General features: G+C 37.7%; 1 protein-coding gene across 1 annotated transcript in view; it reads left to right on the plus strand.

The window, feature by feature from the left end:
* Nucleotides 1-15,795, plus strand: part of WDR49 (WD repeat domain 49) — a 145,855-nt gene that overhangs the window by 24,407 nt on the left and 105,653 nt on the right. Inside the window, exons 4-6 of the mRNA XM_039241936.1 lie at nt 786-960; nt 10,415-10,582; nt 12,274-12,422. Of these exons, the coding sequence (XP_039097867.1) occupies nt 786-960; nt 10,415-10,582; nt 12,274-12,422 (492 nt within the window). The remainder of the gene's footprint in view (nt 1-785; nt 961-10,414; nt 10,583-12,273; nt 12,423-15,795) is intronic.

Consider the following 15,795-nt stretch of genomic DNA (forward strand, 5'->3'; position numbering starts at 1 on the left):
CAATATAAAAATAGAATATTATGAGTATGACCTCCTAACTGAGCTACATTACAAATTATAAGGCTACCCATGCTGGATGTGGAAAAGAAGGATTAGGTCACAGTTCCCTTTGCTGCTTATGAAAAACGCTTTTCATGTGATTTTCTTGCCTATGTGTAGTCTCATTTTCCTTATTTAGAAAAAAATTGCAATTTTTTTCACCATAGGATACTTGATCTCTTATGTCTCAATTTTAATAAATGTCAAATATTAAATGCTTAAAGTTATCTCTCATAACTTTCAAATTAATTATTCTGATTTTCATTTAAAAGGCTCCTCTGTACCAGCCTTCTGGGCAGTACTTATTTCCTGCATCATGTAACAAAGGGACAGATGCATCAGAGATGCGACACAAAAACCCAGACCCTGGATACAGTGATTCTTCTTTCTACATTCCACCTAACCACTAAAATATTATTATTTGTTGAATGACATGAGAATATGCCCATGAACTCTGAAGTAGTCTAATTTGAACAATTTCCTTACCTAACTGTGAAAGCTTTTCATTCTTTGTGTTTTTAATCACAAGTGTATCATAAAAGCAAATAATGAACTGTCCTTGGTAATTGCTTTTACCAGCATTGTAGTTGTTCTGTCTTTTAATATGACCACCTGTATCCTTTAAATAATATTGAGGAAACTCCCATTAATGCACTGTCTGTTCCTTATTAATCTTAAAGAACATAGAATTTTTTCCCAACAATGATCCTGTTCATGTTTGTTTTCTTTTCAATATCTCTCCCAAGGTTCAAGCAATTGTTTTCACGATGGCCTTGATTTCCCTGTTTGAGCGTCCTGCTAATGTACATGAAGATAAAGAAGCTACGGCGACTATTAACTGGACAGGGCTGCTCTCTGGATATCAAAAATGTTGCTATACATTACAGCATAATCTTCATCATGGAGATTGGGTCAGGCAAGGTACTGAATTTGAACAGTAATGAAAGAAATGGTCACCTTAGACTTCTACATTTACATTCTTTGATGAAATTGTGTCCCATCAAATGTTAGTCTCGAAACCAATAATTGATATTCTGGAGGTTTTGGCCTGGATGGTCTGCTGTCTCCTACACACCAGCAGGAATTCTTTCTGTATTTCTTGCCTTCTAAACTTTCATGCAATTAATTCAGGTGAACTGTGCACTCAAGACATCTCAAGAGAAGGGAGAAATTGTCACAGAATCCATTTAACTTCAACCCAACTCTGATCCTTAAAGTCTCATCTAGCTACATCCCCAGCTGCTTAGTGAAAGAATGTAATGAGTGCCCTCAAAATCATGCCTTTGTTTTCTTGAAAGCAAAAATTTGTTGGATTGTCTTCAGAATGGATCTTCTTTTTTCCCCCCTTTGTTGATATACTGACTGGTTTCCTCTATTCTAGAGTATTCAGTAGTATTTCTCTGTGTGATAGATTATGTCATAAAATAGCGTCTCTTGAAAGCCAAAACATTCCTAATACCTTGTCACCAATGAGTTTATTAGCTTCACAATATATATAACTTTTAGAAAATTTGCCTGTTGATGGTCGAGGATCCACATGTGCAATATCTGTTCTGATATCTCTTAGGTCCAGACACTAGACTATGGTAATCTTCTCACTTCTAAATTGCAACATTAAATTATGCCCATTGAAAGGAATGGAAACTAACAGTCTCTTTGACTGTTATCTTATAGGTCTATTCTTAAAATACTTTGAAGGAGAGACAGCAAAATGCACCCAGCTATTGGCCCTTATAGTAGTTTTACTGTCTTTGGAGTTTAGAAGGTTGCACCTAATTCTTTAATTCATGACCCACAATAGTAATATCCAGAAGATTAACTATAAGTTCTGTATTTTTTTTCTTCACTATAAATCATATTATGTCTTTGATACCTTCTGCCCATCCTTTAATTCTGGCATAATGTTGACTGTGGGAAAAACAGAAGATGATATTTTTTGGTTATCTACTGTGTGTCACAGGCACAAAATTATGTGTTATGTTTGTATAACATGGAGATAAGAATCGCAGTACTAGAAACTGCAGAGAACTATTGCAGCTGCTTCCACACAAGCATGGTCACTGAAGTATAATTGACATGCAATGTTACTAGGTTCAAGTGTACAGTGTAGTGATTTCCAACTCTGTACATTATACTGTGTTCACCACAAATGTAACTACTATCTGTCACCATATAACCTATTACGATATCATTGTCTCTATTCCCTACACTATACCTTTTATTCCCGTGATTTATTCATTCCATAACTGGAATCATTTGTCTCCTGCTTTCCTTCATCAGTGTTGTCCATACCTCATCCCCAGCAACCATCAGTTTGTTCTCTGTCTTCATGAATCTGTTTCTGCTTTTTGTTTGTTTATCCATTCATTTTGCTTTTTAGATTCCACATATAAGTGAAATTATATGGTATTTGTCTTTCCCTGTCTGATTTATTTCACTTATCATAATACCCTCTAGGTCCATGTGTGTTGTTGCAAATTGGAAGCTCTCATTCCTTTTTACGGCTGAGTAGTATTCCAGTGTGTGTGTGTGTGTGTGTGTGTGTGTGTGTGTGTGTACATATATATGTACGTATATATACACACAAATATATATATAAATATGCCACCTCTTCTTTATTTTCCATATCTTGGCTATTATAAATAATGCTACCATAAACAGAGAAGTGCATCTATCTTTTTGAATTAGTGTTTTTGGGGGTTTTTTTGGGGGGGGGGGCGGTAAATACCTAGTAGTAGAATTACTAGATCATGGTACTTATACTTTTAATTTTTGAGGAAACTCCTTCTTGTTTTCCACAGTGACTGTACGAATTTACATTCCCACTAACAGTGTATGAGAGTTCCTTTTTCTCCACATCCTCACCAATACTTGTTGTTTGTTGTCTTTTTGATTCTACCATTTTGACAGGTGTAAGGTGATATCTCGCCGTGGTTTTGATTTGTATTTCCCTGATGATTAGTAATGCTGATCAGTTTTTCATGTGTCTGTTGGCCATTTGTATGTCTTCTTTGGAAAAAATGTCTATTCATGTCCTCTGCTCATTTTTAAATTAGATTATTTGGGTTTTTTTTTGTGTGTGTGTATTGAGTTGGTCTTTATATATTTTGGATGCTAATCCCTTATTGGATATGTCATTTGAAAATACCTTTTTACATTCAGCAGGTTGCCTTTTCATTTTGTTGACGGTTTCCTTTGCTATGAAAAAGCTTTTTATTTTATGTATTTAATACATAAAACAAAGACTAGATGGACTATAGTAATAAAGTAACAGTTCTTAATACCTACTTGTCATAGGCTTCTCAAGAGTAGGGTATTATTTGAGTTCCATGACCTTAAATTTCTATGAATACATACAGAGAAGTAGCTAAGAGAATTTTGTTATTGAAAAGATTGGGGATACAACAAGTAAAGTTTTCAATTTGATGTTATTTTTTCTGAATGTGAGTAGTATATACTCTCTTCACAGTCAGTGAGAGAATGAAAAGTTTCCACTCTAGACCCTGTCATAATTTCATTCAAACTTCTCCCAATTCAACTCTGCTGGTAAAGTAACTGCTTATAGGCATTTGTCTGTTAAATTGCAGGACAAGGAGTTTTGTACAGGTCCAGGTGAATTCATTGCTCATCATGTTTCCAAAATATCATTCTAATCTTTCGTTCCCTCATCTACTGACAAAAGAAAATGGACACTCAGTTTAGTATCAGCACTGTAATTCATGTTTATGACCTAAGCAATCCAACTTTGGAGTCTAGTCTCCAAATCACTGCGATTAGGAATTGGCTACAAAAATGTTTTACATATAAAAGAAATATCAGGGATATTTGCTATCCTATTGAGATTACATATTTCTTAGCTCTGTAAATCAAAACTCATTATAATTCAGTGGTTAATTTTTGGAAAAATAGCTGAAAAAATATACGGTAGACAGTTTTTTTAAATTGTGGACTCAATGCATCAGTCAGTCAACATTTACTTATCTTTTATGTGCTTTACAACTGTTTTAGGCATTGGAGACTAATGCCTATGAGTAGGTCTAACAGGGACATATGTTGGAAATCTTGGCAACTAACCATGTTTACACTTGATAGAAAATGAAACGGTGAAGCATTGAAGGCTCTGAGGATACTTGGACAGACCCAATGCACACAGCATTTAGGAATGGTTTATTTGATAATTCTGTCTGGCCTAAGGTGGAGGACAAAGAAAGAAACTGCAATCAGACTAGCTAATTAGAAGGCTTTTGATGATGAAAAAGTAGAAATGATAAAGCAAGCAAGGAAGGAAATAAGCAACCCATTGAAACAGGAATCTTCAGGACTTGAGGTCTGAAAATGTAGAATGAGGAGCCGTTTTAGGATGTCCCACAAAGACATTAGTTTCCATGTAGGAAATGTTCTATTTGCAGATCACAGATGCCCTGGTCCTACCCAGTGCATCAGATTCTTCTCCACTCACCTTCTCAATGTGGACTACCTCTGGGATTCCTTTATTCTGGGATATTCCAGATCCTGCCACCAAAGAAGAGTCTTTCTTGCCAGCATTGACCCCAAAACTTCCCTTACCTTTACCAAACTCCTTATTTTCCTTCTTCTTCTAACTCATATGGACTTTGGCTTACATGATTTGCAGGGTTCTCCATTTGGGCTTCTTAACAATCTTGCTTTCAGACGCAGCTCAATCTGTGAAGCAATCCTAAACATTTTTGTACCTACATCACAACTTTTGTCCTGCCTGTCATAGCTCTTTCAAGCCCAGAGGAAATATGGATGCTTCACATGCAAATCACATGTATACATAAACTGAAAGCAAAAACAATCTTCTTAGGGCATATGATAGGTCCTTTGTTCTCCTTAGTGTCTACTGCAGCACATAGTACATGTTTTGTCCTATTTCTCCTTCACACTGTTTTTAAGCAACTTAATTGTGATGTGCTTCAGTTTTACTGGTATGTGTGAAAGAGAGAGAGAGAGAGAGAGAGAATGTTTACACTGCTTGGAACTCATTGAAATTCTTGGATATATGGGTCTGCAGTTTTGATTACTTTTAAAAAATTTTTATTGTTATTTTTTCAAAAAATTTTTGACCCCTTCCATTTTTTTTTCTGGGAGTCCCATTATGTGTATCTTAGATATTATCCTGCAATAAGCTTTATACATTTTTATCCAATCTTTTAAAAATTTGTTTTAAATCGTTATGTTTTAGTTTAGTTAGATTTTATTTCTATGTCTCCGAGTTTCTGTTTCTTTTCTTCTGAGATATTGCAGAATGGTTTCAAAGGATGGGGCTGCCTCTCTGGTTCACGTGGGCCATAATGTCCCAACCTAGCTCTGGAGGGGTGATGGCTCTGCAGAGAGTCATGGTATGGCCACACTCGGAGGAGCCAGCAGTGGGACCCCCTCAGAGAGCTGCAGCCAAGGTAGAGAGCACCCACCAAGCCATGGAGGTAGCACTGCCATTCCGGTGGACTTGGAAGGGAGAGCATCAAGCCAAAGAGAATTATTCTTGAGTGTTAAGGTTTCATGGAGCTTTTCTTGGTTAGACTTTGTATTTGCTTGGTATCTATTAGCCCTTTCTTCTTTCCTATTTCTCCCTTTTGGAATGGGAATGCTTATCATATGTCTGTTCCACCACTTTTTTGGAAGCACACAACTTGCGTGATTTCCTGAATTCACAGTTTGGGAAGAAATATTCCTCAGGATGAATTGTATCCCAAGTCTTCCCTGTATCTGATTTGGATGAGACTTTGACCTTAGACTTTAGAGTGGATACTGGAATGAGTGAAGACTTTTGAGACTATTGGGATATAATTTGCTTTCCAGAAGGTCATAGATGGGGGAGGAGCAGAATGTTATGGACTAAATGTTTGTGTCCATTTCCAAATTCATATGTTGAAATTCTAACCCCCATATGATGGTATTAGAAGGTAGTACCTTTGGGAGGTGACTAGTGTAGCTCTCGTGAATAGGATTCATGCTCCTGTAGGAGACCTCAGAGAGTCTCCCACTTCTTTCCCATGTGAGGACACAGCAAGAACTCACCTATGAACCAGGAAATGGGCCCTTACCAGAGACTGAATCTGTTAGCACCTTGCTCTTGGACTTCCAGTCTCCAAAACTGTGAAAAATTAACTTTTGTTGTTTAAGCTACCCAGTCTCTATATTTCATTACAGCAGCCTGAACCAGCTAAGGCACTGGATAAATAGTCTGAAAAATATTTTAAAAGAAAACGGAGATACCAAAAGAAATCTTACTCAATATTAGTAGATATTTTTAATAGGAGTTATTTATGGTTAAAAAAGTGATTGGGGTAAAAAAGATTGCAAATAACGTATAGTTTAATACTATGTGAATAATATGGAAGAAAATGGATAGAGGAGAAGATAAGAAGGATAAAGAGTCTAGAAAGGTGAAGAGTTTATAGCTTTTGTCTTATTTGAAATTTTAGATTTGAAGCCCAAAGTACCTCGGAAAGAAGGGCCTAAAGATTTAGCAGTAGAGGTTAGAAGCTTAAATACAACTTTTTGTTTGCTTGCAGCTCAGTTAATTCAGTCTGAGGAGAAGGAAAGAAATGCTAAGCTAGGAGAGCAGAGAGAAAGAGGAGGGCAGGATGGAATAAAAAATAGTACAGTGGCATTTGTAGTGCTCCCTGGTCCACAGACTCACCTACCAGGAGCAAGCAACCAACCATTGCTTTCACCGGATGTAGCTTTTTTTTTTTTAATAAGTTTTTTTTATATATGTATATTTTTATTTATTTCTAGGAGAGAGAGAGACAGCTTGAGCAGGGGAGGGTCAGAGAGAGAGGGAGACACAGACTCTGAAATAGGCTCCAGGCTCCGAGCTGGCAGTCAGCACAGAGCCCGACGCAGGGCTCGAACCCACGAACCGCAAGATCTTGACCTAAGCGAAAGTCGGACGCTTAACCGACTAAGCCACCCAGGCACCCTGTGGATGTACCTTTTTACCCCAGCGACATAAATCAATACTCTTAGAACTCTTCAGGAAATATTTTTGCTGGTTTTATTCTTAGTCTAAGGAAAGAATATCCAATTGGGGAAAGAAAGAAATACATGAGCAAGTATGGTAATAAAGTTTCTTTGAAGCTAAGGATAAAATATTTATAAAACTGAAATGTCAAAGGAAAAAACTTAGTTTCAGACATAAGAGTATTAACTGACTGCTTTAAAATAAGGTTCAGATTTCTAATTTAAAACTTTGAAGGAGAAATATTTTCATCTTGTCTGAGTGGTTCTGTGTCATTCTTTAATAGAAAAATAATTACAATCTGAAATGCTTGTAAATTAAGTACAAAGATTTTATGCAACAGGGGCAAGACATAAGTGTCTTGAGTCTCAGAGAAGTTTTGGGTCTCACGTAATTGCCTCCTCATATAGAAATATCATTGGAAACCTTGAAAACCATAGACTGGAAGTAAGGCTTTTAAAAAGTGAGCACTAAATTGTCAGTAATAAAAACCATTGATTTTTTTTTTTTTATTATGTTGAAAGATGTTTTGTCTCCTTTGTTTGACCATGGCCGGGAGAAGGTACAAAACAGTTTGGACTGATAACAAAATCACTGACTGCTGCACTAATTAATGGAGGTGTGTCGGAGAATTGAGAATACAGGTGCCAGGTTATATTTCCTTAGGAAACCTTTATGATTGATAGAGACGAAGTTTGGAAGAGAAGCTACATTTAGTCTGGTGCTGTGCTTTGTTCCACTCCTCTGCATCTAAATCAGTCCAGACAAAAAGATGGTGCATTCCTGAGTTAGCTAGAACACCGTGTCCTTCCTATCAGTTCTCTCGCTGTGTTTAAAGCAGTTGGAATCAGCTTTGAGCTGGAAGCCCAGGTTTGCAGAGGTCTCTTCCTTAATGGGTCTAGCAGCACTGAATTAGATGCATTTTGATTTTTAAAAATGAAATAGACAGGGTGATTCTTTCTTTCCTTCTTAAAACAATGGTTGGTCAGAATATAGAAGGCCGAGTCGTGGTCTCAGAGAAAGGGAGTCAAACTTCAAAATAAGAAATGCAACTAAAAACAAACTCTCTCAAGCAAGAGATCATCAAAGAAAGTTCAAGGTGGGGCGTTTTCCTAGAGTCAGAGGACTCCTAAAGTAACAAAGCTTGGAAAAAGATAATAAGAATTCCTAGTTAGAAATGGCCCAATTTTCTACTCTGCTACAGCTTCTGCCTGTTTGCAGATGATATCAAGTGGCCTCATTCTAGCTTATTTCAACTTCACCTAATGGCGTTACTTACTTGGTTTTTAGGTATCACATTCCACTTTCAAATCACTTTCCCCACCTTAACTAATTGCCATGACACAGGTCATTCTGACAGCACACATGCCAGAACAGAGCGGGGATCAATGGCAGTTCGCTTAATGCCTTTTTTATGACTAAGTGGCAGAGCGGGAGCATGGAAAGTGAGCATCTTAATGGACAGACATGATCAAGTTGTCTTTTTTTCCCCTCACAATATTATCTAAAAGTAATTTACAAAGTATTTTTTTCCTCTACCAAGCTTCAAACTCACTGAGAATATTAAAAACAAATCATTTATTTTATCAGCTCACCCCGTTCCCTAGCTTGATATTTTAAAAACTTTTCCATCGTAACCTATCATTTCCTTTCCTGTCTTCAAGAAGTGAGGAAAACATTTTTATTTATCAGGTAATTTGATTTTAAGGAAATGGCTTTACCCTCACTTTTTACTTGGCCTTCACAGGAGCTCTGGCATTCCACAATCTAATCACATACAAGTTCGATCTTGGTCTAGAAGTAAAGTGTGAATTGTTAAGCTTCCAATATGTACGACTACAGGCCCATAAATGTCACTTGGTAGCCTGCAGATTCAAATCTAAAAGCAATCCTTTGACTACCAGAGCAGAATGTACTTCTTTATATGTTTTTCTTTATAGCCTCAAAACTGAAGATGATAGTTGGCTGTAATGTGGGAACACAAGACAAAGTCATCTTCTGGGTAGAAATACTTTCTGTTGATTATACTGTAATGACATTATGAAATTTCCATGGATTTGAATATATAATTACAGTGTTGTATACTTTAGATCGGAAACTGTTGCTTCAGAGAGTCAAGCTACAGTAACCCTTAGCATTTTCTGTAAACAAAAGGAGTATTTTCAGCGAGGTTGCTTCCTAATGAAGACAGTTGTCATCGGACTTAGACTGGTGGTACTTCCCGTAAAATAGCAGCAGTCGTGGAGTGGGTGCTCCGGGACCTTTATTGTCATGAAATTAATTGCTTCCTGGTGAGGATCAGAGGACTCACCTTTGTAGGAGCTGATCACTTCTTTTTTTTTTTTCTTTAATTTTTAATGCTTATTCATTTTGAGAGAGAGAACCTGTGCATGCATGCATGTGAGTGTGCGCACACACACACACACACACACACACACACACGAGTAGGTGAGGGGCAGAGAGAGAGGGAGAGAGAGAACCCCAGGCAGGCTCCCACTGTCAGTGCAGAGCCTGAATGGAGCTCTGTCTCAGGAACCATGAGTTCATGACCTGAGCTGAAATCAAGAGTCACATGTTTAACCAGCTGAACCACCCAGGTGCCCCAGAAACTAATCACGTTTTAGGTTTGTTTTCCCTCCCTTCGTCTCTCTACTTTCTCTCTCTTTTTTTCTCTTTTGAAGGAAAGACAGGTGAGTAAAAAAGATAGAGAGGAAACAAGGAGGAGACAAGAATACTATTTGCCTTTTGGAGACTGTGAGTCCGACAGGTCCTCCTGGCAAGAGGCAGCAAGATCCTTGCTTGGGGAATGGGATTTTGCTCCACAGTATCTGGTGCTGGGTCACTGAGGACATAGGAACAGCCATTTTACCCGAGTCTCTGGCCGTGTTTGTGCCAGACATTGAGTCCTGGTGATTCCACTCTAACATTCTAGACCAAGCATGACTTAAATGAACCCTGGTTTGAGCGTGAGCTGGACCTTGGAGAGCAGCAGATGACTGCTAAGCTCCTGTTTGCCTGCTTCCGACCCAGAAGGAAGAACCCAGGAATTTGGCCTGTCACTCATCTTAAAACTCCAGAATCCCATATGATTATTGTGATTAATATTGTTTTCTGTCATGTGTGTCAACTGAAAAAATTGTTTTTCAAGGTATCCTTAGATTGGGGAAAAGGTCAGAATGCAGACTTCGCTGTAACTTCTCACTGTAAATTCTTTACTGGGGCAGGGAGCCATTAATGAGGTATTTTCTATGTGCTGGTGGTATTTTCTATGTATGGTTGTGTCATCATAATCTGGGTTTAATTTTTGACTTTAGGTATTAAAACAGTTTAATTTTGCTCATGTTTTGCGAGAAACCAACTAAATGTCCATTTCTGTTTTTCAATCAGTTACTTACAATGCGTCTTTAGATGCTGTCATTTCCAGTACAACCAGCAATACAAACACTGTGGTGCTGGCTTGGAGAGAGAAATCAAGAAAGCCTCTTAAAATGACATCCTTCAGTGTTGCGGAGGGCATTCATGCTTTTGATTACCACTCTCGGCTCAATTTAATTGGTATGTAAAATAAATCATGGTAACTATGAGGGCCTCATAAATAGTCGGGGATGTCTATTTGTATGCACGGAGCCTCTCCACCTTCTTGCTTTATTGCCAGAGAGACCAACTTGAACAGCGCACATTTTATTGCCTGAGAGTATCTGATAATGATGCATTATGATGTGCGGCATGTATGAACTACACTGGGGTGAAAGTAGGAGAAAGTGCCCCCACGCTTTAATTAGTGTTTTTATTAGAATGTGTGGGGGATGTCAGATGATATAGAGAGAGAAGGCAGTTTTTGTGCTGTGTGTGCTGTTCTGCCATCTTTCTAACACCACCAAATGCTCAGTCTTCTGTAGCAGCTGTTGCTACTACCACCACCACTCCCGCTGCTACAGCCATGGCACGTATACGACAGAACTACAGAATGTAGAATGTTTGCGCCATTCACGATGCAACCCACACTGCTTTTTGAAAACTTTCAGATTATCTTAGTTTTAGTTTAAAATGAGAGATCTTTTTTTGATATAAAAGAGGATATTTTAGCTGAGGAAATAAGCCATAAAGTTTTGGGGCACTAACTAATTAAGTAAAGTATATGACATTTTGAAAGCTGATATGGTATATACATTAGTTCAAACACTATGAAAAAGTGAGGCACTAAAACTTAAAAGCATAGTTGTAGAGAGTGAACATTCATGGCCATTGGAATGGGTCATATTAATAACCCTCATTTAATAATTATCACTCACATAAAGAGTATTGGTATCAGCCAGGAGGCTGAGTCTCTAAAATCCCTGATAATCATGACTGACAATCATAGTACAAGATACCTTGAATAGGAACTCAGGTATATGCCAATATTCACCTTTCAAAGAGAATTCTAGATCTATTAGAGAAGGCTGGGTTAGCGAATTGAGTTTGGAAGGACTCAAATATCGACCATTTCATTGATTCATTGATTGATTATTGACCCTTTACACCGGTCACTACTTCGTACCTGGAATAGTGCTGGAAAGAGAAGAGAGAATAAGTTCAGCTCTATAGTTGGCCCCAAACAAAAGAAAAACAAGGAGTGCTCTCCGAGTTTCCACAGACCTGAAAAACCACTGTTCCGCACGCTCTTGATGTGCTCCCTGAATAAGACCAATTCAATTCAATGTTCAAAAATACCTTATTCCCTCAATAGAGCAGGGCAAAAATATAATTCTACTGTTTGTGTGCTTGTAAATACTCAATTGTTTATATGACAGTGGAAATAATTTTTTCCGTATACTTTTTCATTAATTTGAAAACTTTAAATATTGGTTTAGTTATTTCTCACTCCTGGGATAACGAACCGTAACTTGGTCTATATTCCTGGGTTGTGCTAGCAGGCGAAGGAGAGCGTCAGGACTGAGAACCAGGATTTTGTGGCCTCCTGGTTGGGCCACTGGCTGCCTCCTACCTGGGACTCTATTGTCCTGTCGCCCCATGAATACTCATTCCCCGCTTCCCCCTCCATTTCAACCATTTCCAGTAATAGAACTCATGTCTTGTTAGCACGACACGATCTTCCTTTCTTCAAGGCATGGTGCATTTGTGCTCAGAAAGCATTGAGCAACCTACAGATGTGCGTGCAATATACACTCATTTCAAAACAAAAATGTTGTGGGTTATTCATGTACTAACAGCACCTTTCCTTTTCTCTTTCTAATTCTGATTAGCAACTGCTGGCATCGACAATAAAGTTTGCCTTTGGAACCCCTATGTTGTCTCTAAGCCAGTTGGTGTCCTTTGGGGTCACTCAGCAAGCGTAATAGCTGTCCAGTTCTTTGCTGCAAGAAAACAACTTTTCAGCTTCTCCAAAGATAAAGTAAGCAATATTGTACATTTCATTTATTTACTTCTGCCTCCTTGGTTCCTCCCTAAATCTATCCTTGGTCCTGAATTCCCCTGAGGGAGGGTGTGGATTTTTTAAATATACTGGCTAACTACTGTATCTTTAGAAATCTAAATTAGGACAAGATATTTATGGTAACTTAAGCATCGTCCTGGGCAACTAGACAAAGTATTTCCTTAAAAAAACCCTTTTTTCGATGATATACTCACGGATTTAATCTTTATAGCTGCTCTCTTAAAAGCTCACATCTGGAGAGCTTCCAAAGTTCTCATTAATGAAATAGAAGAACACAAATGGAGAGGAGAAAATGTTGCTTAGTAATTGTAAAATGTGGAATAGGCAGAGCTAATTAGTTATTCTTTCTTATATTGAAGAAACTCGGTAAATTAGACATTTAAGTTAATCTGAAGACTGTCAAGGTCATTAAGAACATTTCAGTTGTGTAAATCGGTCCATTTCTATTTGGGATGTTGATGGGGTCTTTTTAAAATGTTGGACAAACCATGGTACCACAACCAGGAAGTCGAGGTTGAATCCTGACCACGTTATTTACTACACATATTCCCTTAAGAAAATCTCTTAATCTCTAATAATCTTGTCACTTGTTTCTCTGCAAAACTTTCATTTTACATATGCCTAATTTATAGATCCAGTTAACATGAGATAGATTTCAAGACACTGAGCTTTCACTGAATCTGACTTTTTATTTTACTCTAAAGTGATATGTGTGTATGTAAAAATTAAATAGAAACTCACCTTCAACTCCTTAGCCTCTTCCCACCCACAAGCCCTGCCTAACTTGCTTATTTTGCTATATTACCTATCGTGTCAATCTTCTCCCAATTCTGGTTGATTCTACCATCAAAATATGTTTATTGGCCTCACCTCTCCCTTTTTGCTGCCACTGCTCTAATTCAAAATCTCATCTTCTTTTGCCCCAAATATAACGGAGGTTTCCTAACATTTCTCCCTGCTTTCCAGATGGTCTGACTCCAATGTGCCCTTTATCCTGCTAATGATGCTGTTTGTAAAAAAAATAAAAATAAAAATAAAAAAAGCTTTTTTAGCACTTCATCTAATCCTTGGTCTAAATTTCAACTCCAGAATTCTTAAGCTTTTGCACAAAGCCCTCCCCGAGTCTGCCCGCCCCCCCCCGCCCCCGATCAAATAGAGCTCCACTCTATTTGCTGCTTTTCTCTTTCATTCACTTAACACTCCAGCCGTATCCTGTGTGGGCTATTCCCACCACGCTGCCTCAGGGCTCTGCAGTGTGCCCTTCCTTCTGCCTTTAGGTCCCTCTCCCTGATGCTCAGCTGGCAAATGGCTGTTTATCCTCAAAGTCTCAGACTTTCTGGAGTCTTTCCCCCCACACTTAGGTGATTCCTTCTCTGCACTGCAGTTGCACCTGTGGGTCTCTCACTGGAGCATGTATCCTCTTGTATCAAAATTGTTAGTCTGCTTCCTTAAGCAGGGGGCTTCTATATTTGGTATCCATCACAGTGTCTGGAACTTGTAGTGTTTGTTCTGTGGTTATTTGTTGGCACCTTCAAGGGAAGACATGTTACTATGAATCTAAAGGATCAAAAACCTCAGACTGAAAACTTTTTTTTTTTGATGTCCTCGTCACAATTAGTTGTTTTGTTTTTTTGAGATCTTTGAACATTCGGATATACCTTCTCTTACTGAATTTAACATAATGTGCTTTGTATACTCAAAGGTTATATATGTATCTTTTACTAGATTTTGGGTCCTTAAAAATAAAGATGATTCATTGAGTTCATTTTTCTGTTTCCCAGGACATAGCACATCTTAGTATACATTAAACACATGTTGAATGGGGCATGTAAAGTAGTGTAACTATCAACTAATCGATGAGATTCACGAGGTTAAGGATTATTATATCATTTTTTGGATTCTGGCAAACACATAGCAAATCCTCAATAAATCTTAAATGAATGAGTCTTTATCAAACATAAGTACAAAACAAATAACAAGTATTTTATCATTACAGAATTTCATGAAAGTGTTGAGTGAACAAAAAAACACCAATCTTAGAGTGGGTTAGTAAAAACTTTATTCATCTTACTGAAGACTGTTGCTTGGGAGACAGTATTTCAGGATGTTCTGAAGAACTGCTCCAAAGTTTATCAATTTATGGGGGATTGTATACAGAAAGGGGGAAAGGGTACACATGCTTGCAAGCAGTTCTCCAAAGTATAATTGCGTGTCACGAGGCATACTGTGTTTGGTTGTAAAAATTAAGGTTTACTGATTTCCACATAGATGTGCGAAAGACCCCTTAGGTCATCTTAATACATTGTGTTCCCATCATATCTGATTGTTCAAAAATACTGCCTGCAAAAAAAAAAGAAAAAAAAAAGTACTGCCTGCGTGTTTCTGCTTAACTGGTTTTCTCTGCTTGTTTTTGGTTTCTCCTTGAGATCATTTGAGAGCCATAGAAGGCTGACAGCAGTTACCCACTGCAGTTTTAGTGCTCAAAGGGTTTTATAACTTTAAAAGCAAGTGAAAAAAAATGTCGTCAGAGTCAGAATTGATTGTGTATAGGTATCATCAATGTTAAGACTACCTAGCCTCTTCCAAAGCTGTTTTATCATTCTATTTTTGCTTTGACTTCTAAATGATTACATTGTAATAAAGCTTGTCATGCTGTCATTTACATTAGTCTAAATCCATTTCACTTTGATAAAGGCATGGTAATATTAGTCTTTTCTGTCTTCACAACAAACAACAGAGCTTTCTACTACCAGGTTAAGCCTTTGCTCTATTGCTATACAATTCTTTTGGGCGTTTTATGGGACTAGGGTAAAGGAACAGGGGAAATAAAAGAAAACATCTTTTTTTTTTCCAAAGAGCCTTTGAATGAATCATATTTTCGTCAATGAGTTAGAGACTTTCAGACCAAAGCAATTTAGTTCTAAATAATTTCTTCCAAAAATGATCTGAGACTTAAGTTGGTTTTTTTGGAAGACTGCTCTATTATCATTTTCCAGTGATGGTTAAATAAATTTATCCCTATAGAATTTGGTAAATTTGGTATCATGCTAAATAATAGTCCATTTGCATTTTGCTTTAGATTCCTAAACTGTCACTGAGGACAACATCCTGCTAGGGGCCAGTAACCTGGGGATTTGGAGGAGGAAATACCATGGAGAGTAAAAGGATTTTCAAAGCCTAGTGGAGATTTCTCTGCTAAAGGCCGACATTGCTTTCAGCAGAGCTTCAGTAGGCTCTTCTATTGCTCCTAACTCTTCTCTTCTAGGCTGTTCACCCTGATTTGAACACCAAAATCAGATCACTTTGGAAATTAATCTTTTGTTTAAGGTTG

This window comes from Hyaena hyaena, unplaced genomic scaffold (genome assembly GCF_003009895.1).
Source record: "Hyaena hyaena isolate Hyena2069 unplaced genomic scaffold, ASM300989v1 scaffold_200, whole genome shotgun sequence".
Taxonomy (NCBI): Eukaryota; Metazoa; Chordata; class Mammalia; order Carnivora; family Hyaenidae; genus Hyaena; species Hyaena hyaena.